This window comes from Ochotona princeps, chromosome 10, assembly GCF_030435755.1.
Source record: "Ochotona princeps isolate mOchPri1 chromosome 10, mOchPri1.hap1, whole genome shotgun sequence".
NCBI classification, from domain to species: Eukaryota; Metazoa; Chordata; class Mammalia; order Lagomorpha; family Ochotonidae; genus Ochotona; species Ochotona princeps.
The window spans coordinates 15,911,712-15,938,487 of record NC_080841.1 but is presented as its reverse complement, the minus strand read 5'-3'; the positions used below and the strand labels follow the sequence as shown (position 1 = coordinate 15,938,487).

Below are 26,776 nucleotides of genomic sequence, written 5' to 3'. Positions count from 1 at the left end.
AAAGCAGCACAGCACGAAAGAACACCACTTGCTGTGTTCTGTTCTTCAAATTGACTTAAGGAAGTCAGTTTAGCCCCAGCCCAGGAACAATCACCTGGTGAATGGTCATGACCTTGAAGTCTGGCTACTCAGAACCTTAGCTTCCTAATAGAGAGAGGCCTGCCTGCAAACCAGCAATGGGAAGGCACCTGGGTGGGGTGGGGCTTTGCAGTGGCCCACCCTGTGCTCAGAAGGCCAGTGGTAGGGTCAGTCATGGGGTTGAGGACTGCTTGCTGGGAGGTCAGGGGTTCCAAGGGCACACGCTGCCCTCCTTCCTCACTCTATGCAGAGAGGGGCTCCCTAACGGACAGGCCTTTCACTTCCGGGGAGGACTGCTCATTGTTCCCAGACCAAAGAGAGTCTCTTTTGACTGCTTCAGCTTTAAGGGGATGGAGCCAAGGCAGCAGGCAGCAGCTGCCTGTGATTTGGAACACTAAGAAAACAGGGAAGAAAGAACCCATTTCCACTGCACACTGAGTGGGAGGAGGAACTCGAAGCCAAAGAGGGCTTGGAAAACATTTTTTTCCTGATGGGAAATGTAACTCAGGGTGGCAGGGCTGTGAAGCAACAACTGCACTGAATGACACTTTAGCTTTCAGAGTCTCGTGTCCTCCTGTGAAGCCCAGCAGGACTGGTGATGACCATGATGACCACAGCACTCTGGGGAGGGCGGGCTCCCACTGGCCAATCCAGAAATCTCCCTGGTCCCTCCAGCACCAGAGCAGGATTAGCCGCCCTGGAAGAGTCGCTGCCCAAAGAGTATTTGTTTTTCTTTGCGTTTCGAAGCTTGCTTTTTGGATTAGCTGGATCAAATAGCCAACTTTTTTTTTTTTTAAGAGGGTGTTATTCTAAGTTTGGGAATGAGATAAGGTGGAGCTAGTGCACTGTCAGCATGGATAAGCATGGGATGGTTTTGAGACACTTGGTTTGCAAGCCCCTGGAGGCTTCCCCTAGCACTGCTGTTCTCCAGCAGGTTTTCTTTTGCACCCCACTGCCTTGTTAGCATCCAGTCCAGGGAGTGGTCACTGTTACTGTGTGGGAACACACAGCAATGGAGAGGCCATCTTGCCCCAAGTTGGACTGGACAGCTTACTGTCTTGTCTTCATGTAATGGTTTTTATTTGTTTTAAAGCACTAATGTTTATTACAGTGTTAAATAAAATTGTAACATGCTAAGTGTGTAGAATAAAAGTGCAATAACAGAAGAAAATTACTTGGCAGGAACTTTTTACTTTTCCCCCTTCTTGAGCTACCTGGTTCTCTCTATTACAGCAGGACCACGTCAATCCTGAGAGACACAACTGTGGGTTAAATCTTTGGTTAATATAATTTTGAACGCCTGGGTTTGGTTTTATAGAATATTCTATCTACTTCTTAGGATACATAAATACCAAATGTGCTGTATATAATAAAGATCACATTAACATCTTAGGTTTACTTCTGTTTGGCTTTCTCTTTTTATGCCACCACCCATGAAACAGGACCGCTCATCCTTCCCATTCTGAGACCAGTGGTCTGATGTCTTTCAGTGACCTCAGGAGAGACTGACGAAACCTGTTACCCCGCTATTGGGAACCTTCTCTGGCCCTGACATCGCTCCTAGCCTTTGAGAGCCACTGCTAGAAGGCACAGCAAGGGAAAGGAAGTCAAGATGACCTAGAAGAAGCGGCAAAGCAGGCTGGGAGAGAGCAGGCTTGTTTTCAGAGCTTGCGGGCAATGCCCTCTTCTCAGCTTCCTTTTGGCACAAACTTGCAGCATTCTGAGCTCCTACGTGGGCCTACACTGTGAGGGAATCTGGGGATGTAATCCACACCATTCCGTCTGCTTTTAAACAATTTGGAATCTTCTATCTAGGCTCATCCCACCTGCTCAGACTGGCTTGCTCAGCAGTACCTATCTGGTGCCATCACAGGCCACTGCTAGGACCACAGCACCATCTGTGGTGATGAGGGAAGGTCAGTGTGCAGTGTACCTCTTCTGCCACATGTGTGTTCGTTTTGCCCTGTTACTGGTTATCTGATCACGGGGAGCTTCCTGCACCTGCCACACCATGTTTGCCAGGAGGCAGCAGCACATCTTACCTGCTCTTTGTGTTTGTGTGGCTTAAGGAAAAGCTCTGTGTCAACTTGGTGATTCTCAACCTAGTCCTATGTAGCAGTCGTTAGGCAAAAAAGGTGCTTGCCAACTGCTCGAACCCTAGCCACCTGTCAACAGTGAAAATAGGTCCCATCTTGTGTGTATATGCACTTAGTTTTCCTGATATTCACCTCTTCCCCCTACCACGATTTGAGAAAAATAGCTCAGGCTTAGACTTTGAGACTGAGTATCGTTTTGCAAAAACACACCCCTCCAAATTCTGGAACCTAGAGCTTTTTCTAGGTCTCTCACATGAATGCAGGGGCCCAAGGGTTTGAACTATCCCCTCCTTCTTCCCTAGGCCATAGCCAGGGACATAAACTGGTGCCCAGATGGGATGATGTGACACGGGCAGAGGCTTAGCCCTCCTATATCATGGCACCGACCCCCACATTTTGAGATTTGATGGTTGCTTATAGCCCTTTTCTATACTCTGGAGAAGCTTCCCAGTGGTTGAATTCTTTATTCAGTGAAGGGTTAAGCTTGTGATTATAAAGTAAATTGAAAATATGCCATTGTAAAAATTAGAAGAAAAAAGTGGATTTGAGGGAGGATATTAAGGGAAATATCATTATGCTCTGAAAACTGTATTTATTAGACATGAAATTGGTTCCCTTTATGTAAATGAAAAAGCAACAGATTAATAGGGTGAACATTGTGGCATCAGTATCCCATATCTGAGGATACAGTTCAAGTCCCATCTGCTTCACTTCTGATCCAGCTTTCTGCTAACATACCTTGGAAAGCAGAAGATGGCCAAGGTTCTTGGGCCCTGCCACCCTTGTCAGAGACCTGGATGAAGTTCTGGACTCCTGGCTTCAGCCTGGCCCAGTTTCAGCTGTTGTAGTCATTTGGAGAGTAAATTAGTGGATGAAAAATATCTCCATTTCTTCTTCACTAACTCTGCCTTTCAAATAAATAAATCTTTAAAAATATACAACTCAAAGTGTGTGTGTGTGTTTAAAAAAAGATTAATTGAAAGGCAGATTTACTGGGGCCCGGCGGCGTGGCCTAGCGGCTAAAGTCCTCGCCTTGAAAGCCCCGGGATCCCATATGGGCGCCGGTTCTAATCTCGGCAGCTCCACTTCCCATCCAGCTCCCTGTTTGTGGCCTGGGAAAGCAGTCGAGGACGGCCCAATGCATTGGGACACTGCACCCGCGTGGGAGACCCGGAAGAGGTTCCTGGTTCCCGGCTTCGGATCGGCGCACATCGGCCCGTTGTGGCTCACTTGGGGAGTGAATCATCGGACGGAAATCTTCCTCTCTGTCTCTCCTCCTCTGTGTAATAAAATGAATAAATCTTTAAAAAAAAAAAAAAAAGAAAGGCAGATTTACGGAGAGATGGAGAGATCTTCCAAACCCCAGCAGGTGCCCTTATTCATTATAACGTCCCACATTTGAAAAAAAGCCATTTAAATATGATGCAGTCTGTTGGCCAGAAATCAATCCAGGTCTCCCATATGGCTGCTAGGGACCTAACCAACCTGCTGCTGCCCAACACCTGCCCATGCCCCACCACCTGCAGCCTCCCAGCTTCTGCATTGTGCAGGAAGCTAGAATCTGGAGCTGAGCCAGAAATTGAGCTCAGGTGTTATTATTTGGGATGAGGGCATCTTAAGTGCCAGGCTAAATGCCTGCCCAACAAAGTGTTCTTTTACAATTACTTAATCATCAACTCTCTGCTCTTTTTTTTTTTTATTGTATTGTTTTTGACAACCTTTACATAGTTAATTGCGGTTAAAAAAAAAAGGTTCGGGGGGTATAGGGAAGTGGGTAATACTATTATGTCCATATTGTTTCCATCATATATCTGAGGTAAAGGGGGATATTGAGGGAGAAGCCCCACCCGGTTTCCCGCCCACCCCAAGTCCTGGATGTGGGGCATGCTCTGAGATATTTGCTCAAGTGGTGTTAATAGTTCTCCAGTTATGAATCGCTGCCAGTTTCACTCGATGAGGTCGTCCACTGATTGATATGGTCCATCATAAAGTCTCCGTTTGCCCCATATTTCGCTGCCAACATATAGCTGAGATGAATGATTGACCTGTTCTGTCTTCTGTCCTTTCCTGGTTAGAGTTCTGAGTCCAGCAGTTCGATTGGGGAGATCTCCAAAGAAAACTTGAGGTATTCCCAGACCAGATTCTTGTATGTTCTAGCAAGCACAGGGCCCGGCACAGTCCATCACCCTGATCAGCTGGTGGTTGCAATTGCTGGGTTGGTTCTGTTTTCAGTCCCGAGTTGCACTGGAACCAATGGGTGCTGCAGTCCAGTCTGGTTCTGCCCAGCACATACTCGGCCCTTCCATCAACCAGTGGGAGCTGCAGCCTAGTCGGGGCGACCCACAATAACCCCATCAGGCCCACTCCCTACCCTGGTTTGCCAGTATGTGTAGCAGTAGACCAGTCTGTCCCCCATCCTATTTGGCTCTTGTACTTGTCAATGGGTATTAAAGCTTAGTTCCATCTAACCAACTCAACCATCCAGCCCTCACGGATGTTGTTGAGTGCCTCTCTGTCTAGCCACCCCAGCCCCCGTCCTAGTTTTCATGCCCTCCCACGGCTGATTATTCCTGTGGATGCAAGCATAAATTAGAGCGGGTGAGGGATGTTTGGGCTTGGCCGTAGCATCAGCTGGCAGAAGCTGGCACTGGGGACTAATTCTGTCAAGTCAAATCACAAAACCACCTAAACTCTCTGCTCTTTTTAAGCGGCAGACTTCTCTAACCTGTTTTGCTACCTTATAAGGTAAGGGATAGCATCCTTACTGGTTCCCCATCTGAAATGGGTAACTTTCTATTCACCAAGAATCATAGATAGGTTTTAAATAATTATGTGAAGCTATGAAGCATACCTGGTTTGAGAAATAATGATGGCTCCTAAACCGAATCACCATTGATCATTTCAGACATAGCTTGAGGCCATTATGAATGGCTACAAGTTTCCTACAAGAAGTTTGCTTTTTATCTCTATGTGGTATGAAAAGTGTTTGTCTCAACTCCTCATTGATCTTCTGCAGGACAAAGTGGAGACTTCCCATCATGCCTTCTGCTGTATCAAATTCTGGAACGCAGGACAGAGCATCAGTTGTACTTGAACAAATTGTGTCCTCATCCCCCACCCCAGCTGTCTTTACATTAGCTTGTCCTAAGTTCCCTCATTCTGTTATTTTTGACTTCCTATTGATGGCATTTTGTCTAAAGTCTCTTTTTTTGCAGATACACAAAGGACTATTTATTTTTAATTAAAATTGAACAGATTAGATACAAATCTATCTTAAACCAATCTTTAAAAATCTTTGTATCAGTTAAACGGATTGATTTATTTGGCAAATGTTTGACAAATACCACCCCTTCTGTATGCCCTTCCTTTTTCTTTTCCTTTCCTATGCTCTTCCAACACACACAGGCTTTCAGCATCCTCCCTTGTCTTCAGGTCAGTTGGGATTGTCTGCCTCCCTTGCCTCCAGCAGCAAGGGCCCATGTCCAAGGAGACACAGCAGCGGCGCAGGCATCGGTGCAGCTGCTCTCAGACCCCAGGAGGTGTAGAAAGCGGACTTGACTTGTTCTGAACCTCTGCTTCATTTCTCCACCTTCAGCCAACTACTGTGGCTTCTATTTATCAGGAGCCATGAGTCTCTTAATTCACACTTGCTCTCTTCAACAGATGTGTCACATTGTGGGGGTCAGATGGTCTGTGCTGCAAATTTTGGGGAAGGGAATCTTGAGGCATACCCATAGTGTGGTTAACTATGGTCAGGATGCAGGGTACTCTGTGAGTGCCGGCTTGTGGTGGACACACCAAGGCTGACTGTAGTGGCTACTTAATTTTCTGGATCCAGTGAGACATGCAAAGGCAGATCTCTTTACATTTGAAAAGTTTCAGCATTTTGAAACTATAGGCAATACTGCAAGGCTTAACTTTCTCTACTGTATTTTTCCATTGTTGGAGGTGTACATTCAAATGAGCATCTTCCCTCCCTGCCAATCCTTCTCCCTAGGGAATTCAAAGCTATTTTCTGTTTTCTTTCTGAGTTCTATGGGAGTCTGTGTTCTCACTGATATTATGCACACTCGTGATCCAGAGTATGTTTTTGGGGTGGGCAGGGGGTAGGCACTGTGGTGCAGCCCCTTATGTCATGCCTTGGGGTGCTGCTGTCCCACATCCCAGTGCTGATTTGAGTCCCCCAGCTGCTCTGTTTCCAATCGAGCTTGCTGCTAATGCACCTGGGAAAGCACAGCCAGCTACCTAGTGAGAGAGCAGCATAGGGTTTCTTGCTTCTGACTTTGGCCTGGTTATTGAGGCCATTTAGAAAGTGAATCCATTGGATGGAAGATCTCTCTATGTGCCTTTCTCTGTGTGTCACTTTGGCTTTAAAATAAATAATCTTTTAAGCATATATTTTCTTAGCTTTTATTTTGTTTTAGCCAATGATTGTGGTGGCACCACCAACCTCCTCTTATGGTTCTTAACACTGTATATTAGAATCATCCTAGTCTATATGAAATTGTACCACAAAATTGTACCAGAAAAGGAAGAGCATACAGAAGGGGTGGTATTTGTCAAACATTTGCCAAAAATTCAAAATAAAAATATAACAACAACAACAACAAAAAGAATCATCCGAAAGCTTTTAAACATATTAGAGCCCAAAAAATGTTCTAGGCACGAGGGCCGGCATGATGGCTCAACTGGCTAATGCTTTACCTGCAAGTACCAGCATCCCATGTGGGTGCCAGATCATGTCTTGGCTGTTCTACTTCCCATCCAGTTCCCTGTTTGTGACCTGGGGAAGTAGCAAAGGATGGTCCAAGGCCTTAAGACCCGGCACCCATGTGAGAAGTCTGGAAGAGGCTCCTGGTTTTGGGTCAGCTTAGTTCCAGCCATTATGGCCACTGGGGAGTGAGCCAGTGGACAGAAGATCTCTCTTTGTCTCTCCTTCTCTCTGAGAATCTGCCTTTCTAGTAAAAATAAATATTTTATAGAAAAGGATTTCCCACAGAGGTTTTTTTCTGTTTTTAAAATATTTATCTTTCTAATTATAAAGTCTGATATACAGAGAGGAGAGACAGAGAGGAAGATCTTCCTTTTGATGACCCGCTCCCCAAGTGGCTGCAATGGCTGGAGCTAAGCTGACCAAAGCCAGAAGCCAGATGCCTCTTTCAGGTCTCCCATGCAAGTGCAGGGTTGCAAGGCTTTCGGCCATCCTTGACTACTTTCTTAGGCCACAGCATGGAGCTGGAGGGGAAGTGGGGCTGCCGGGATTAGAAGGTGCCCATATGGGATCCCAGCACATGCAAATTGAAGACTTTGGTCACTAGGCTACTGTGCCTGGCTCCCACAGAGTTTTAAAAAATGTTCTAGGCAGATTCTGCAGTTAACTCAGACTATCCAGGAGTTGGACGCAGGCACCTTTGCTTTTTGAAGTACCCCAGATATGCTAAGGTGGAAGACTATTGGGTGAAGCTCCTGGGACCCCACTCCTTGTAATCTAAGCATTGAGCCAGCTACCAGAGCATATCGTGGCTGACTGGGAGGTGCTCCATTCAGAGAATTCCCAACATTTTACCTGGAGGAGGAGTCAGTACCCGCCAGCAGAATTCAGGGTTTAATGAGATGCAAGCTGAGCCTTGCTGAGCATCATGACCTTATTAATGCAGTCTGAGTGACAGTCACAAACGGCTTCAGGGCTGGAAAATAGCATTTCCTCCATTCAATACACAAATCTGGGAACTCTCCATTGGCAGTTAATTGTATTAATTAATTTTAACCCTTGTAAAAAAAAGTCTACCAATTACCTTGTTTTGCACTAAATCAAAGATACTATGAGTTATAAGGTACACATATATGTTGTCCTTCCATATTGCAGTGTTGATTTGAATATTTAGCTACTCTGCTTCTGATCTAGCTTCCTGCTAATGTATCCAGAATTGGCGGATGGCCCAAGTACTTGGGCCCTGCCAGCCATGTGGGAAGCCAGGATGAAGTTCTGGGCTCCTGGCTTTGGGCTGGCCCAGACTGGCTGTTGTGACCATTTAGCGAGTGAAGCAGTGGACAATCTCTCCTCTTAAATAATTAAAAAAAAAAAAGAAAGAAAGAAAGATAGAAAAATGAGCACATGTATTTGGTATAGCAGCTAAGGCTTTGAAGGCCAAAATTGTGGCCTAGCACATAAAAGCAGCCGCCTGCAACACCGGTATTCCAAACTCTTGTTCTGGCTGCTCCACTTGTGATCAAGCTCCCATAATGGCCTGGGAAAACCGGAGAAGAGTGTTTGGGCCCCTGACACCCATGTGGGAGACCTGGAGGAAATTCATGGCTTTGGCTTGGCCAAGCTCTCGCTACTATGGCATCTGGAAAGTGAAACAGTGGATGGAAAATCTTTCTCCCTAGTTCTGGCTTTTTCTGGAAAAAATAAAAAATAAAAAGCCTTGTCTTAGGCTATCGACACCCGTGTTAGAGTGCTTGGTTTGAGCCCTAGCTAGTCTGTGCTTCTCCTGCAGCTCCCTGCTAATGTGCACCCTGGGAAGGCAGCAGGGAGCGGGTCCGACACTCATGTCAACTTCGTGAATCCCAGCCTGAGTTTGGCCCAGGCTTGGCTGTTTCTGTATTTGGGGAGGGAACTAGCAGATGGATACGTTGTCTCTGCCTTTCAAATGAAATGAAAATAAATTTTAAAATTGTACAAAAAGGATACATACTTAAACTGATGCAATACAGTAGCTCTTCAGCCTAGCTCTCTGACTTCCAGGCCTGTATGACCACTTGTATTTCTCACATGCCCCTTGAATCTGAGCATCTCCTAAACTGGACTCCACCCATCCTGCCAGCTGTGCATCTCCTGCATTCTCTGCCCTGGCAAACGGGATCACCCAGACTGGAAGTGGGGACGTCATGTCAGACTCCTGACCCTCCACTGCTTTCCAGACAGGTCTTGCTCATTCTGTTCTCAGGTCTATCACATACACTGCTTTTGCAAGCATTGCCTTCCTCTTCTCCCCTCTCCTGTGGGTTTTTATTCGAAAGGCAGAGTTCACACACACACAACCCTTCCATCTGCTGGTTCACTCCTCAGATGTCCACCTGAATCCCCAGGACTGGAACTACTGCTCATATGGGATGCTAGCATTGCAGGAAGCAGTTTAACAGGCTGCACCACACTTGCCCGTCTAACGTGGTTTCATTTCAAGTCGCTCCACAGAATTACTGCAGTGGAGTCCTAGTTAGTTTCACCCCACAATCAATCCTTACTCCACATGGCCCTGAAGCGTTTTATTTCTCAAACACCAACATGATCATATTATCCCTTGCTTAAAAATCCTACCAGATTAATACTCCATCCTCAAGATAGGTTACTTCATGCAAGATAGGTTACACATTTATACATATGAAAAGTAACTCTTCTTCCTTATCCTATGGGCAGAGTTGAAGACCAAGGTTGATAATACATGACTGCTAAAACGTACAGCAACGCTCTCATTAAAAAGCATTGTTGGTCGTGAACTACCTAGGATGACATTTTACCAATGCTTCGGATATATGCAGGCATCCTCACTGGGGCCTTGCACATCCAGGCACTGAGATAACTCGGTAATCCTCACGACTGTCCTGTAAGTACTACTATTTTATCATCCCCTATTTTACAATATGAGCACACCTAGGTGCCGCCCAAATGTGGGGTAAGTTGGGGTAACCGGCCCGACGCTTATTTTCTGGAGCCTCTGCTTCTCCTCCTTCCTGGATGATACCACACAGAGTCCACAGCAGGAATCTGACCCCGTAATGTGTGCGCGGACTTCCTCACAGTTGCTGTGACGGAGCGCTGGGGCACCCAGGGACCCCACACGCAGGAGGTCCAGGAACCCCGTACGCACCGAGGCTCGCCCCCCTCGCAGCACACTGCCGTCAGAAGGACACAAGCTTTCCCGCTCTCCTACGCCAAGATGACGCGTCCGGAACCTTCCCTGCGGACCCTAAGGCAGCCCGCCCGGACCACACAGCTGCACACACAATACAGCACCCAGTGGTAGGTTTACACACATGCCTGAAATTTCTCACTGAGCTACACGCTCCCACAGCAAATGGCTCTACGTTGTCGCCCTTTTAAAAGCCCTTGTTGACAAGAACGCTTTTATAACTTAAAAAAGCTCATATTGTGTCAATCCTGAGTGAGTTTGTGTTTCTTTCTAGTTAGGCACATCTCTGGGCAGCCCACTGGAAACGCAGAAGGAAGGAGGGAAGCCAGCGGAAGCCGCGGGTCCTCCCAAGTCTGAAAGTGTCGGGAGCTGGCGCCGGGCTCTTCTCGACGCAGACAGGAGCGGCAGGGGCGGCAGGCGTCGTTGGCCGAGCCGAGGCCAGGCGGCCCGAGTCCGCAGGGATGAACCTCGAGCTGCTCGGTGAGGAGGGCCGTGGTGCCGGGTGCGGGGGCGCCGACTGCAGCCTTCCGGAACTCGGTGCCCGGGCGCTGCCGAGCGGAGCAGCAGCAGCTCGGGGAGCCCCGTTGCTGGCCAGGCGGCCTGCGTCGCCGCCCTGGGGTCGGTGTGCAGCGACGGGGACGCCGGCTGGGGCTTCGGCTGCGGCTCCCAGGGCCGCCCCGAGCGAGTGCTTGGGGTCGGGGTGAAGACGCGTGGCGGATATTGGGCACTTACCCGGGTTTCCTTTTATTTATTTATTTAGAAACACGCGATGTCTAAGGAGAGGACTTAGAGTTTTTTTCTACAAGTGCCGCACTGAACAGAGGAAAATAGACTCGGGCGGTCGTGAGCAGGCAGTAGGCGAGCCAAGGGCGCAGGGGCGTTGGGAGCCGGTTACACTGGCGTCCGGTGTGAGCGGCCAGCTGCCGGGCCGGCCTGTGAAAGGGGGTGGGGAGGCTGCAGAGCTGGCTGCCTTTTGTCGCCCTTCCTTCGAGTCCCTTTTTCCCTGCCCCTTAACTCGGGTTGTTCCCAGGGTCTGGTCTTCAGGGCTTTCATTAGGTGACGGGAGTTTTGGGAGTCCTGAGGTTTTCCAGGAGTCCCACACCGTTAGCTGTGTCTAAGGGTGCGGTTCCTCCTGACAGATTCAGGAGAGGCGCCGACCGTCCAAAGGATGTCATCATCTTTAAGATTTTTTTTTTTCTTTAAGGAGCTTTTTGTTAGGAGAAGTCAGAGACAATGTGGAAATTGGATAGTGCAGGAGTCATGGCTGTGGAGTCCCTTGTTAGGAAGGGTGGAAAGGTGACTGCATGGACTGGGGCAGGTGCAGAAGGAGAATTGCAGCACACTGGGGGAGTTGGTGGCCTGAGTGGCATGTTGACAAGGGGGTGTGATGGTGTGGGAGGAGTTGCTCGCAAGAATTGTGTTTTAAGACATCGGTGAATGAGCACCTGCAGAATTGTCAGCCCACTTGGTGAGTGTTGTTACTAAGGAAAACAGGTCGGGCTGGTGCCATTTGTTTGGTAGAGGTTCTTTAATGCCGAACTGAGAAGCTTGTATATTTCAGGAAAGGTGGGGGTAGATCCGTTGCAGGGTTTTGGTAAATCACTCAGTTGGGGTTAGGATTTGTGTAAGGTTTACCAGACAGCATTTTGTGCTTGAGGCTTGAAGTTGTTTGAATAGTGAAACCAATCTGGGTAGTGGTGGTGGATGAGACGAAGAGGAAGGCCTGACTAGGAACTGGGAAAGAGCACCAAGGAGGCAGAGTTGGTAGAATTTAGTAACTGCAGGTTGTGGTGGTGAGAACAGTAAATTGACATGTGGAAAGGGATGAATATGACGCGGTGACTCAAACCTAAGGACATTGAGTGTGGATCTGAACTTCAGGAGACAAGTGAGGATGAATGAGGTTGACACTCCTCCTGTAGGCGGGCTAGCAGAAACCTTCTGAGTCCAGGATGAAACCAGAGGAAAGGGAGGGCAGAAAAAGAAAATGGCCAAGATCTTGGATAATTGTCTGTAATTAAAGGGAGTGAGGAGGAATAAACGATAAATTAGCTAACAGTGAGGTACAGGTAAGTACAGGTAGAGCTGGGCACATTCTTAAGTGCCTGCCATGTACTTAGCCATGTAGACGGAGAAGAGTACAGACCAGTGTGGTGCCTTGCCATAGATGCTAGTTGTGGGACAGAGAATGGGCTGCGCTGTGAGTCTTTGGGCTGTAGGACCCCTCAGCCACTCAAGCAGAGGCCTGATACCGTTGGTTTTAGGAAGGTGTGGGCAAGGCAGTAGAGACCGAGAGGACCCATCCCTGTAAGGTCTGGATGGAGTAAAGGTGACAGGCTAGTGCTCTGAAAGAGGTAGCCGGCTCGCAGGGATGTTACAGAGATGGAAGGTTCCTGAGAGTAAAGTATGTGTGATGGGATAGGGGTGTGGTGGGACATTCAGACATGGCATTTCTCTACAAGAAGTCCTGACAGTGTCTCACTGATGGACATAGATGGAGGAGTCCGAATGGGAAGTGCTGCTCAGGACCTGAACTATCCTGGGTTTTGATGGTTTAGGGTGGTACTGGTTGGCGAGCAGAAAGTAGCAGGACTAATGAGAGGAGGATCCATGAGACAGAAGAACTCATGGCAGTCACGTCTTCAAGAAGTGTGTGTTGACAATCCAGTGAATAGACTTCATTCCCTGTTAGGAGACCGGGAGGAGGATTGAGAGGCCTGGAAGGGTGAAGGGATTCAAATAGGTAAAAAGAAGGAAGCAGAAGAAGCCCGTGGGATGCGTTGAAAGCTGTCTCAGGTTCCAAGCAGGTGGGTGCAGAGGAGGGGCAAATCGCTTTTTAAAGGTGGCACCTGAAAGGGGCATCTGCTGTTAAGCCGAGTGGTAGGAAAGCTAATGAGGCTGAAAACCCAAAATGTAAAAAGGAGACAGGCAGACAGGGTTTCCTGAGGAGGACGTCTTCTACTTGGCCCCGACTGTAACACTGCAGGTTACTCCTTTGGCACTCAGGCAAGGAGGGCCTGTGGCTGGGGGTGGTGGAGGAAGACACCTGGATCTCATGTCAGACCGTCTGGATTCAGTGCTGACTCTGGGTCCCAGGCAGGGCTGAGCGTGGGAGCCAGTGGGGATGGCTTCAGGGATTGAGTTCCTGCCACTTATGGGAGACCCCTGGCTAAGGTCTTCAGGATTTTTGAGGAGTAAGCTGGGGGACCAGAGCTCACTGATGCACTTGTGCTCTCTGCATCTCAACTTTTTTTTTTTTTTTTAAGATTTATTTTTAGGGCCCGGCGGCGTGGCCTAGCAGCTAAAGTCCTCGCCTTGAAAGCCCCGGGATCCCATATGGGCTCCAGTTCTAATCCCGGCAGCTCCACTTCCCATCCAGCTCCCTGCTTGTGGCCTGGGAAAGCAGTTGAGGACGACCCAATGCATTGGTACACTGCACCCGCGTGGGAGACCCGGAAGAGGTTCCAGGTTCCTGGTTTCGGATCGGCGCGCATCGGCCCGTTGCGGCTCACTTGGGGAGTGAGTCATCGGACGGAAGATCTTCCTCTCTGTCTCTCCTCCTCTCTGTATATCTGGCTGTAATAAAAATGAATAAATCTTTAAAAAAAAAAAAAGATTTATTTTCATTACAAAGTCAGATATACAGAGAGGAGGAGAGACAGTGGGGAAGATCTTCCCTCTGTTGGTTCACTCTCCAAACGGTCACAATGGCCGGAACTCAGCCAATCCGAAGCCAGGAGCCAGGAGCTCTTCCGGGTCTCCCACATGGGTACAGGGTCCCAGGGCTTTGGGCTGTCCTCGATTGCTTTCCCAGACCACAATCAGGGAGCTGGATGGGAAGCAAGGCTGCTGGGATTAGAACCGGCACCCATATGGGATCCCGGCGCATGCAAGGCGAGGACTTTAGCCACTACACTATCGCGCCGGCCCCTCTGCATCTCAATTTAAGAATAACTGTAAAGATCCTCATCCAGAAGTTTGTCATGTGTCACCCACGGGCTCGATAAGCAAGAGGGAAAGTGGAACACTCAAGCTCTTTTTCGTTAGCATCTCCAGCAAAGAGGAAACATGGAATCAAGTGGACAGGACAAGCTGTCACTGGGGAGCAATTGCATGTGGTTTGCTCACTTGTTGGAGTGTGGTCCTTGGCCCTGACAGAGCTCACGCCTGCTCATACTGATGCAGGTTGTTGTTGACTGAAGAAGGCATGCAGAAAGGAAGTGGGCACATTTTGACTTTTATGTTTTGCCAAATCCTGAAGCAGTGATTTGAGGACAAATTTGGATAAGATTCCATAGCTTTTTAGTGTGATTGCATTTAAGAGTGTTAAGGATACTTCAGAAAGTTCCTTCAGGGACCAGTGTGCTGGCTCAATTGGCTAATCCTATACCTACAGGCACTGTGTATTCCATATGGATACCTGTTCGTATCCAGGTTGCTCCACTTCCCATCCAGCTCCCTGCTTGTGGCCTGGGAAAGCAGTAGAGGACGGCCCAAAGCCTTGGGATTCTGCACCCACGTGGGAGACCTGAAAGAAGCTCCTGCTTGGCTCCTGGCTTCGGATTGGCTCAGCTCCGGCCATTGTTGTCACTGGGGAGTGAAACACCATGCAGATCTGTCTCTCCTTTCTGTAGTATTTGGCTTTCCAATAAAAATAAGTAAATCTTTTTTTTAAAAAGATGGCACCTGAAAGGTGAGAGGAAGAGAGACAGGAAGATCTACCGTCCAGTGATTCACTCCCCAATTGACTGCAACGGCTGGTGCTGTGCTAATCCAAAGCCAAGGGCCTGGAATCTCCTCCAGGTCTCCCACGTGGGTGCAGGGTCGCAAAGCATTGGGACATCCTCGACTGCTTTCCCAGGCCACAAACAGGGAGCTGGATGAGAAGTGGAGCAGCCAGGATTAAAACCAGCGCCCGGGCTTGGCAGCGTGGCCTAGTGGCTAAGGTCCTCGCCTTGATCCCATATGGCTGCTGGTTCTAATCCTGGCAGCTCCACTTCCTCTCTGTCTCTCCTCCTCTCAGTATATCTGACTTTGTAATAAAAGTAAAATAAATCTTTAAAAAAAAAAAAAAAAAAAAAAAAAAAAACCAGCGCCCATATGGGATACTGGCGCGTTCAAGGTGAGGATTTCAGCCGCTAGGCCACCACACCGGTCCCAAAAGTAAATAAGATCTTAAAAGAAAAAGTTCATCCAAGAGGGAATTAAAACATTAGTTCATGTTGGTGCGAAGAATTTTTGAAATCCATGTATAATTTTGTCATAATACAGTTTCCATGATCTTTCTCAAGTTCTCTCATACAGCTTCTGGGTCAGATTTTGCCAGTTTTTTAGCTATCAGTGTGTGAATTTATTTAACTTCTTAGCAAAACTTTCGTCAGTGAAATGGGATATAACAGCCAGCGCATAAGGGAATTGACAGTTGAATGTGATATGAGTCTAGTGTGGGATGTGGCAGAAGTAAGCTGTAAGTGGAGGTGTGGGCACCGTAGAGAAATGAGGCATCCGCCTGAGATTACTGCTGGTGCAGCCTGTTGGTCTTTCATTAGATCTCTGTGGGGAAGTCTGGCCTAGAGGCAGTGTAAGATCAAGATCCACAGTATCATTTGGCCTGTGCCTGATCTTAGGGATCCTGTGGGGACTCCAAATTCAGTAAATCCATAACGGTTATTATTGTTTTAAAGATTTATTTTATTTTTATCGCAAAGTCAGATATACAGAGAGGGAGAGACAGAGAGAAGTATCCTCCATCCGTTGATTTACTCCCCAGGTGACTGCAACGGCCAGTGCTGTGCCGATCTGAAGCCAGGAGCCAGGAACCTCCTGCAGGTCTCCCACACGGGTGCAGGGTCCCAAGGCTCCAGGCCATCCTCGACTGCTTTCCTAGGCCACAAGCATGGAGCTGGATGGGAAGCGGGGCTGCTGGGACTAGAACTGGCACCCACATGGGATCGCGGCACCTCCAAGGCAAGGACTTTTAGTCACTAGACCACCACGCTGGGCCCAACAGGCTCATTTTTGAGTTGATCATTTTGTGTGGCCCACAGATGTTATAAATGTTGTTGTTATCCAGAGCAGAGCCAGCATTGTGGCATAACAAGTGATGATGCTGTCTGCAACGCTGGCATCCCAAATGGACACCAGATCAAGTCCCGACTGCTCTACTTCTGCCAATACTCCTTGCTACAGGCCTGGAAAGCAGCTGAAGGAAGGTAGTCCAAGTGCTTGGGCCCTGCCTTACGTGGGAGACCCTGAAGACTCCAGGCTCCTAGCTTTGGCCTAGTAGAGCCCCAGTTATTGCAGCCATTCGGGGAGTAAACCAGCAGGTGTGTCTGTTACCCTGCCTTTCAAATAAAAAAGAATAAATCCTTAACAAATATCCAAATGGCCTTTGGTAGGAAAAAAGGTTACCCTTTTCAGCATTAGATGCTTTTGAAATGAACAAATATATTTATTTATTTATTTTTAATTTTTATTACAAAGTCAGATATACAGAGAGAAGGAGAGACAGAGAGGAAGATCTTCCATCCAGTGAATCACTCCCCAAGTGACTGCAATGGCCGGTGCTGCGCCCATCCGAAGCCAGGATCCAGGAACTTCTTCCAGGTCTCCCACGTGGGTGCAGGGTCCCAAGGCTTTGGACCATCCTCCAGTGCTTTCCCAGGCTGTAAGCAGAAACTATTGGAAGTGGAGCAGTGGGAACATGAACTTGCTCTCATATGAGATCGTGGTGTTTGCAAGGGGAGGATTAACCAGTTGAGCCATTTTGCCTGTTCTTTGTTGAAATATAACCTTTATATATACATTATTTGCAGTTTATTCTCACTTAACATGATGCTGTTTCTTATAGAGTGTTTTGTATGGCAGTTAAGATGCTGCTTGGTATGTTTGCATCTCATTTCAGAGTCCCTGGGTATGGGTCCTGTCTCGGTCGCCTGACCCCTACTTCCGGTTAATGCAGTGATGGTTCCTGTCACCCATGTGGGAGACTTGGATTGAGTTTCTGGTTCCCAGGTTTGACCTCAGTTGTTACAGGTGTTTAGGAAGTCAACCAGTGGATGACAGCTGTCTCTTTCTATCTAAAATACATACATATGTATATTCTGGCCTTATGTTTTGAAAGCCAAGACAATGTTATTTACCTGGAATTTATTTACTTACTTTTAATAAGCAAATTTTTATTTGTTTGATGATGTGAAAGAAAGAATGAGAGGTAAGGAAGTCTCTCCTTTATTGGGTTACTACTCAGATGCCTGCAGCATCAGGGGTGGGCCAGGCCAAAGCCAGAAGCCAGGAGCTCTGGTTCTGCTGCATGGGTAGTAGGAACTCGGCTGTTTACCCCTTTAGCTCCTGGGGCACTGTTAGCCAGAAGGCAGCCAGGAGGGGAGTTGGGACTCAAGCCAGGCGCTCTGATAGGGGGTGTAGGCGTCTCAAGTGGGGTCTGGGCCTCTGCCCACCACTCTAACAAACCCGCCTGGATAGAATTTTAGCATTTCCTATCCTTCTTATCTGAAACTCATACACTCTAGCCACCTTAGGTTTAATGTTTATCTTTTCTGGAATTTATTTACCTTTATTTTCAGGCACTGTGGTAGTATTGTATTTATTTTCTTCAATGCAGGACCAGTGTTTCTTTGTTTCTTTGTTACGTTTTAATGTTAATGTTAAGTCTTTTCTTTTTTTAAGATTTATTTTACTTAAGGAGTTACAGAAAGAGAGAGCAGAGAGAGAGAGAGAGAGAGAGAGAGAATCTTCCATTCACTGGTTCCTTCCTTCCTCAATATGGCAGCAGTACCCAGAGCCTGGCTGGTCCAAAGCTGAGAGCTAGGAACTTCTTGTAGATTTCCCACATGGGTGTAGGGGCCCAGGCTTTGGGCCTTCCTCTTCTGTTTTCCCAGGCTATTAACAGGGAGTTGGATTGGGGTGGGAGCAGCTAGGACTTGAACTGCATCCATATGAGGGTGCTAGATGCTTCAGGCTGTGGGTTATTGTGTTATACCACTATGCTAGCCCATGTTTTTTTTGTTTGTTTGTTTATTTTGTTTTTGTAAAGTATTAATTTTTATAAAGGGCAAAGTCCAGTAAAGCTGCTTTTCAAACTTCTGTAGAAACAAATCCACTGGGCCTGGCATGCTCAGCTGAGTGATTCTTCACCTGCAAGAACCAACATCCCATATAGGTGCCAGTTTGAGTCCTAGTTACTCCACTTATGATCCAGCTCCAGGCCTGGGAAGGCAGCAGAGGATGACTTGAGGCCTTGGGCACCTACACCCATGTGGGACACCTAGAAGAAGCTTTAGACTCCTGGTTTCAGACAGATGGTTCTGCTGCTAAAATGAAATTTACAGAAAATATCAGTCCATCATATAACTTTTTTTTTTTTTAAGATTTGTTTGTTTTTATTACAAAGTCAGATATACAGAGAGAGGAGGAGAGACAGAGAGGAAGATCTTCCGTCCGATGATTCACTCCCCAAGTGAGCGCAACAACCAGTCTGCGCCGATCTGAAGCCGGGAATCCCAGGAACCTCTTCTGGGTCTCCCATGCGGGTGCAGGGTCCCAAGGCTTTGGGCCGTCCTCGACTGCTTTCCCAGGCCACAGGCAGAGAGCTGGATGGGAAGCAAGGCTGCTGGGATTAGAACCGGCACCCATATGGGATCCTGGAGCGTTCAAGGCGAGGACTTTAGCTGCTAGGTTACCATGGCGCTGGGCCCAGTCCATCATATAGCTTACAGTAATTGTTACAAATGCAGAAAAACCACATGGAATGTAATAAAGACATTCAGGGAAGTGTGTACCAAAATGTTATTTGCCTAAGAAATAAGTATAGAGAATTGCATATATAACCAGCTGACTGATTATACAACAACCTAGAGGCTATTATAGCAGTCGCCCTTCATTCCCTGGAGCTGGGTTCCTAAACCCTCCATCCAATGTGTAAAAGCCAAGGCTGGTCCAGGCCGAAACAAGAAACCTGAAGCTCAGTCGGGTTTCCTTTGTGGGAAAGGACTTGAGTTGTCCCTGCTGCCTCCCAGGTGCACATTAGTAGGAAGATGGATCAGAAACAGAGTAGCAGGAACCTGAACCAGGTACTCATATAGGGGCAGCTTAACTGTTGTTCAGGTGCCTGCCCCTAAAGCTAATTTTGAAATAATCCTAATACATTCATTCTATGTTTATATACAATTATTTTGATTTTGAAAGCAAAAAGTACTTGGAAGAGTGGCATTTTTTCATATTTCTACAAATCTCTTTAATGTTTGTTGGGTTCTCAGATCTGCCCCTGCCTCTGCGCTGCCACAGTAGCACGAGTCATGTTGTCTTGGCAGTGCACTCAGGAGCTCATGGAGTGAAAACAGCAGAAGTGTATTGATGTGGTTGATGAAGATGATGTGACCCCTGGCTTTACCAGCCCCGCAAGGGCTGTTGCTGAGCTGTCTGACACCGCCCCCCCCCCCCGCCGCCGTGTGTTGCATATTTCCCATCAATTATTTTTCTTTGCTTTCTTACAGAGTCCTTTGGGCAGAACTACCCAGAGGTAAGAGTATAATTCTGTCATGATTTTGGGAATAGGGTCACTGCCCAGTTTTTGTGTTTGAACAGAAATTGCTTTTTTGTCCTTGTCTTTTGATAACCCTTAAGTGATAAATCTTCTCTGAGAAGGAACTAAGTGTTTAATTTTGAACATAAGGCAGAGTAAACAGTGTTGGCTAGGAATCGCTGGCTGTTGTAAGTGGTACAGGCCATTTGCCTTTACATAGAAGACTTTCAAGGTAGCACCACTTGCTATGTGGATTACTTTTGCCTCTACTTTATCTAGTTTCAATCAGTGTTTTTCCATTGCAGTAATATGTATAATTGTACCTCACTTTTAAAATATGATACTTTATAATAATTGAATGTGTTATTGTATCTAAATGGCTTCATTTTGATGCAAAATAATTTGATTTCCTTAATGCTGTGCATATAGATTGCTCCAGGGTTTTTGTTTTAAAGTGTTGTCCTGGAGCTTTGTTTGCTGGATGTGACTGTTAGTGACTGTGAAGGTTGGCCTGTTTGCCCTCTAGAAAATCTGTGCAAAGTTGCAGTAGTGAGAGACTAATAAGAACATCTATTTCCAAAAACCCTTTTTGCTTTTTTACTTAAAAGTTATTTATTTGAATAACTAATCAGACATTTGAAAGTCACACACACACAAATCTTGCATCCACCGGTTCACTCCCTAATGGCCTGCAACAGCCAGGGTTGGCCCAAACTGAAGCCAGGAGCTCTATCCCAGTTTCTCACAAAGGATGGCAGGAACCCAAATACTTGCCTCATCATTGTTTGCTTCCCAGGGCACATTAGCTAGCAGCTGGATTGGAAGTGGAGAAGCCAGGACTCAGCCAGGCAGTCAATATGGGATTCAGGTATCTCATATGGTCACTTAACACACTTAACATTGTCCTTTGTTTCCACAATTCTTGGTTGCCCTTTGTAGATATTTCTCTCTCATTTGTTAAATAACTTCCAGTCCATTTCTGATCCAGCTCCACTTCTGATCTAGCTTCCTACTTTTGGCCTGGGAAAGCAGTGGAGGATGGTCCAAAGCCTTGGGCCCTTGAACCCATGTGGGAGACTGGAGGAAGTTCTTAGCTCAGCCCTGGCTGTTGGCAGTTATTTGAGGAGATGGAAAATCTTTGTCTCCCTCCTTCTCTCTGTAACTGTTTCAAGTAAAATCAGAAAAACAAAACACAGAGGTTTTTGTTTTGTTTTGAAAGGCAGAGTAATGGGGGACAGGGGAGATGTGCTATTCCATTCTCCAGATGGATGCATTGGTGGCGGAAGCTGGACTGATCCAGAGCCAGAAGTTTGACCTGCATTCACCACATGGTTACAGAGGCCCAGCTCCACTTCTGTTTTCCTTAGCGCACTAGCAGGGAGCTGGATCATAAGTGGAGCAGCCAGGAATTGAACTAGTACCCATATGAGATGTCAGTACCACAGGCAGCAGCTTTGCCCACCATGCCACCACACCAGCCCCTATAAATTTTTCTTCATTCTATTCATTTAATAGGTATATGAAGACACATAGATTATTTTGGTATGCATTAGTGTTGTGATTCGAGTGAAGTGTTCGACATGTGGTAAAAGAATCTTAGATAATATGGATGCCTTGTTATTACTGTCTTTATTCTTATCTTTGTTTTCATTTTTAGGAAGCTGATGGAACTTTGGATTGTATCAGCATGGCCCTCACTTGTACCTTTAATAGATGGGGCACGCTACTTGCCGTTGGTTGTAATGATGGCCGAATTGTCATTTGGGATTTCTTGACAAGAGGCATTGCAAAAATAATTAGTGCACACATCCATCCAGTCTGTTCTCTATGGTAAGGAAGTTCTCAATCAGTATGTTAAATATAGGTTAAATTAGGGGAAGTAATTTATGACTATATATTCTCTGGTTCAATATAGGTAACTTAAATTCAGAATTTTAAATACTTAGTTGTTGGTAATACAATTTCTTGTAGGTTATGTAGATCCTAATTAAACCCATGGGGTCATTAAAGTACCTTTCTCAGAAGTTCATGTAGTATGATTGTCTGGTGTTGCAGTTCTGAAATGAGATGTTTAGAAGTGACATCTGTAGTGTTACAGTAATAGTGATGCAGTGGTTGCCTAGTCCAGCCTTGTCCAGATTCTTGAATTCCAGCAATTCTATGTTCACAAACATGCTAACTCTTTCAGTAATTAAGGCTTTCTATCAAATGTATTGAGCGAATGTCTATTTTTATATTTATTCCTATTGATTTTACTCCTCTCTGAAGCTTCTCTGGCCACATCAGAAGTTTTTATTTTGGTATAGCATTTATTTTTTAAATGAGCTCGGCACCAAAAGAAGGTACCTAATCAAGTCTAGGTTAATAAAATCATGACTGTTTCCCTTGGTTTGAATGGCAGTTACAGTGATAGTATGGAGCACGGAAGCGGGAGGAGGCCTGGCCCCTGTCTGGGCTGGGACACTGATGGTCTCGCGGCTTGGGGCCGCACTCTCTCAGATATTCAGAATGGGAGCACTGACTCCTTTCCAGGTCCTTTGCGTTTCTTGTGTTCTTGCAATAAAGATTGAAATAGATACACGTGTTTTTAAGAGCAATTCACCTGCTAAAGTGTAGAATTCAGTGGTTTATGTGTATGTTCAGTCATGCAACTATCAGTCCTACCCATTGAAAATACACATGTATGTTTGATTATACAGTAACGTCAATCATTGTTTTAGATAATTATGAAAAATAGCTAAGAACTGGTTTTCCATAATTCTACCACCTGGAGAGTGATAGTTTTCTGCAAGTTTGTGGTCATGCTGTATACATGAGCCTCAAGAGCCAACTGATCTTAGATTTTTTTCTAGGATGTTTGAATCTTTTATTGGGCCACTTAAAGTGAAATCTTGAAATATTAAGTTACTGTTTTTTTTTTTTTAAGTTGCCATTACTAGATGTGAATGTCATAAAATCAAGAATTCTTATTTAGTTAGTTGAAAGCATGTTGTGGATTTGAGTAAGCATTAGAAGAATGGTACTGGGTTTAGGGCAACATGTGTGACTCACGCATACTCAAAAGCTGAACCAGGAAAATGGGATTCTATCAAACTTGGAAAGTCCTGCACAGCAAAGAGACAGCCAGTAGCGTGGAGAGACAGGCAGTGGAATTAGGGAAAGTATCTGTGAGCTCTTTTGACAAAAGATTCATATTCAGACTGTGTAGGGAACTCAAAAAGAGTAAAACCCAGTCCAGTACTTGAGTAGGTAGTTCTTAAAAGAAGAAATACAAATGGCTAACAGATATATGAAAACTGCTCAATACTATGAGCCATTAGGAAGGTGCAAATCATAACCCCAACAAGCTGTCACCTCAGAGTTGTTAGAACGGTTATTATGAAAAGGACTAAAAATAACCAATGCTGGTGAAGTTGTAAAGAAAAGAGGACTTTCACACACTGTTGGTGGAAATTTAAATTATTGCAGCCACTATGGGTAACAGTATGGTGCTGTTAAAGAACATTTAGTAGAGCTGTCATATCATCCAGCAGTCCCACTGCTGCATATACATCCAAAAGACATAAAATCCTTAGAGATCACTGCTCTGCCGTATTTACTGCAGCACTGTTCACAACAGCCAAAGAGTGGAATGGACTCAAGTGAGATGTTTATCATTAGGTGGCTGGATAAAGAAGATGTGGTATATATACATAGTGGGGTACCCTTCAGCCGTAGCACAGAATGAAATCCTGTCACTTGTGCAAAATGGTTTGGCCTGGAAGATCCAGTGAATTAAGCCAGTCACAAATAGTTTTCTTCATATGTAGGAGCTAGTAAAAGCCACAACTCCGCCTCAACGTGGAAGTGATTACTATAGGTTGTAAGGGGTATGAAGATAGAGTTGATTTGAATAACAGGTACCAAATTGGAGTTGGGTCAAAGGAATCATGACCTAGAGGTGGCTAGTTCATAATAACCTATGAAGTACATTATGAGGAAGTAGAGGAGGGCAGCTCTGGGTCATGATGAGGGCTTTATAGAAAGGTTGATCAGTACATGTTGTATGCATGTGTTAAGATGTCATACTGTGACCTCCAAATATCTGCAGTTTTTAATAAGAAAATAATTTCTTGAAAGAATAATGTAATACCACTAAGTTAAAGTGATGTATTTCAACTTAGATAATGTTCTGAATTACCCTTTTTTCTCTTAGCTGGAGCCGAGATGGTCATAAGCTCGTGAGTGCTTCCACTGATAATATAGTGTCACAGTGGGATGTTCTTTCAGGCGACTGCGACCAGAGGTTTCGATTCCCTTCGCCCATCTTGAAAGTCCAGTATCATCCACGAGATCAGTAGGTTTAATCTAAGTCATTCCTTTCCTGGGATGGGCTGTAGCTGAAGGAATTTGCTCTAGGCTCCTGACAGTTTCCATATAAGTTGTTTTTACATAAGATTTATATGTATGTTTATTTATTTGAAAGGCAGAATAGCCAATAGGTTTTCTTTCATTGGCCCCCCCAATCCTCATAATAACCAGGACCAAGCCAAATCAAAGCCAGGAACTGGAGCCCCCATCTGCGTCACCCACGTGGGTGACAGGATCCAGGCATTTGGTTCAGCATTTGCTACTTCCCCTGCACATTAACAGGGACTTGGGTTGGAAACAGAATGACACTTCAGAATGGGATGTGGCAGCCTAAGTGGCAGCTTACCTGTTTTGTCACTTCCCTCCCCCATTTAAGTTCTTTGAAGAAAAATATGAACATCTATTCAGACCTTCAGTAGGTTGGTTTTACTGAATACCTTTGGAGAGCATTGTGTTACTAAAAACTGATGGTATTGAGGCTTTTGAAGTTGGCAAGGGTGGGAACAAGTGTGATAGCTGGGACTTTCCACCCCTGATTATTGGAATGTTTGTTAGCAGAATTTCCCCTTTCTTGAAACTCAAAAGCTCAGTATTTTTTTTTGTTGTTGTTGTTAAAGATTTATTTTTATTACAAAGTCAGATATACAGAGAGGAGGAGAGACAGAGAGGAAGATCTTCCGTCCAATGATTCACTCCCCAAGTGACCGCAACGGGCTGGTGTGCGCCAATCCGAAGCCAGGAACCAGGAACCTCTTCCGGGTCTCCCACGCGAGTGCAGTGTCCCAAATCCTTGGGCCGTCCTCGACTGCTTCCCAGGCCACAAGCAGGGAGCTGGATGGGAAGTGGAGCTGCCGGGATTAGAACCGGCGCCCATATGGGATCCCAGGGTGTGTTCAAGGCGAGGACTTTAGCCCCTAGGCCATGCTGCTGGGCCCAAAAGCTCAGTATTAAAAGCAACATTTAAGAGGAAATTATTCGCCACACATTATCTTAACTAAGTATTTTAATTTCTCTGGGTTCTCTTTGTGTCAAGTTTTCTTTAGGTATAAAGCTTTTTATGTAGTATCTCATGGCTCAGTACATATGAGATCACATAGACATTTTTTATATCATTGGAGTCAATATTTTGCTTTTTTACTTCTTGTGTTTTACTAGTTTGTTGCATCTTCGTATATATTTTTAATGGTTATATTTATTTTGGTAAGATAGGGCTCCAGTAATTTTACTGAGTTTTTTCTTTGCTCTTAGACAGATATGACTGTTTTCCTTACTTAAATTTACTTGAGCTGAGAGAGCTGATGAGAGTAGTGGACAGGACAGGGAATCAGCCTGCCAATATCAACGCAACGGCCAATATACTGTTCATATTTTTAAACAGGAACAAGGTTCTCGTGTGCCCCATGAAATCTGCTCCTGTCATGTTGACCCTTTCAGATTCTACACACGTTGTTCTGCCGGTAGACGATGACTCCGATTTGAATGTGGTGGCATCTTTCGATAGGCGAGGGGAATATATCTACACAGGAAATGCCAAAGGCAAGGTGAGCTTGCATCCCTGGTGGGTGGCCAAATAAGGATCTTCTTGTAATTTAAAGATTTATTTATTTAAAAGGGAGAGTTGCAGCCCCAGAGACGGAGAGATCTTCCCTATGCTAATTCACTGCTCAGATGACTGGGCTGGGCCAGGCTGAAGCCCAGGAGTGTGGAAATCCACTTGATTTTTCCACGTGGGTGGCAGGGCTCCTCTGCTGCCTTCCCGGGTGCTTTAACAGGGAGCTGGATCAGAAGGGGGGACATGAAGTGAGGTCCTTGTGGGATGCCAGTGTTGCAGGCTGTGGCTTAACTGACTACACCACAGTACCAGTCTCAAGATTAGATATCTCGTGTGTTTTTGTGTTTCCTTGTTCTCCATTTGGAGTTTCTTTACACCTGAACTAAGTGTGGCTCTTGCTTCTAGTAAGTGTAACCTTTCTCTTCCCTTGATAATTCCTGCTATGTGGATTTAGAGTAGTCAGAGATTCCTTGACCTAGGGAAGGATGGAAAGGTTTTTGTTAGATATTAGTAGTGAAAAACTATTACTAAATTGTAAAATTACTTTAAAATTGTGTTTAAGTTATGTTATCTGGAACTCTGGTGATAAAAATGTCTTGCTATCTATTTTTATAAAGTGTTGTATAATTAGCCAAATTTATGCTATACTGCTGAAGCCTAAGCTCTTCTTTCTTTCTTACCTTTTGGAATATTGGGAAGGTGTAGGTTCTTCTGTTTGGGATGCATTGTAGGAAGTGCTTTTCCAGAATAAGAAGTCCATTTTAAGTTCTTTTCCATATTTAGAGTTTATGGTTCCGTTGTATACCATGGTGATTAGGCTGCTTTAGAAAGTGGCATTAAAGAAATTCTGGTGGGATGTGTATAATGCAGATGTGACCATTGTCCGCATCTTCATCTGTATGGTGCTGAGAAATAGACTGGAACCACTGTCACCGGAACCACTCTATCTCCAGGACGCTTTTTGTCTTGTCACACTGCAACTCTGAACTCATTAACCAGGAATTTTCCATTCCCTGGTCTTCTCTAACACCTGAAACCACCGTTTTACTTTATGTATCTGAGAATTTACTTACTCCACGCATCTCATATTTCTAAATATTTGTCCTTGTATTATTTTGTTTAGCATACAGTCTTAGGGGTTCACCCGTGTTGTAGCATAGGTCAGAATTTCCCTCTTTTTCAGGGCTCAGATTGTCTATTCACTACATGTGTTGGTCCATTCATCTGTTAATAAATGCTTGGATTG

General features: G+C 45.7%; 1 protein-coding gene and 1 long non-coding RNA gene across 4 annotated transcripts in view; one reads left to right on the top strand and one right to left on the bottom strand.

The window, feature by feature from the left end:
• Positions 1 to 1,263: 1,263 nt before the first annotated feature.
• LOC131481227 (uncharacterized) lies at positions 1,264 to 9,933 on the bottom strand. Its single transcript, XR_009246147.1, has 3 exons — positions 9,829 to 9,933; positions 7,741 to 7,861; positions 1,264 to 1,340 (listed from the first exon to the last, which is right to left on the bottom strand). It is a non-coding gene; the product is annotated as an uncharacterized LOC131481227 (long non-coding RNA).
• Positions 9,934 to 10,392: 459 nt separating this feature from the next.
• RBBP5 (RB binding protein 5, histone lysine methyltransferase complex subunit) overlaps positions 10,393 to 26,776 on the top strand; it is a 34,000-nt gene continuing 17,616 nt past the window's right edge. For 2 of the 3 annotated variants that reach the window (XM_004578718.2, XM_004578717.3), the window contains exons 1-5: positions 10,393 to 10,567; positions 19,600 to 19,625; positions 21,286 to 21,458; positions 23,824 to 23,964; positions 25,357 to 25,519. In XM_004578718.2, the coding sequence (XP_004578775.1) occupies positions 10,549 to 10,567; positions 19,600 to 19,625; positions 21,286 to 21,458; positions 23,824 to 23,964; positions 25,357 to 25,519 (522 nt within the window). In that variant the 5' untranslated portion in view covers positions 10,393 to 10,548. The remainder of the gene's footprint in view (positions 10,568 to 19,599; positions 19,626 to 21,285; positions 21,459 to 23,823; positions 23,965 to 25,356; positions 25,520 to 26,776) is intronic. The other variant, XR_009246146.1, reaches the window with a different exon arrangement.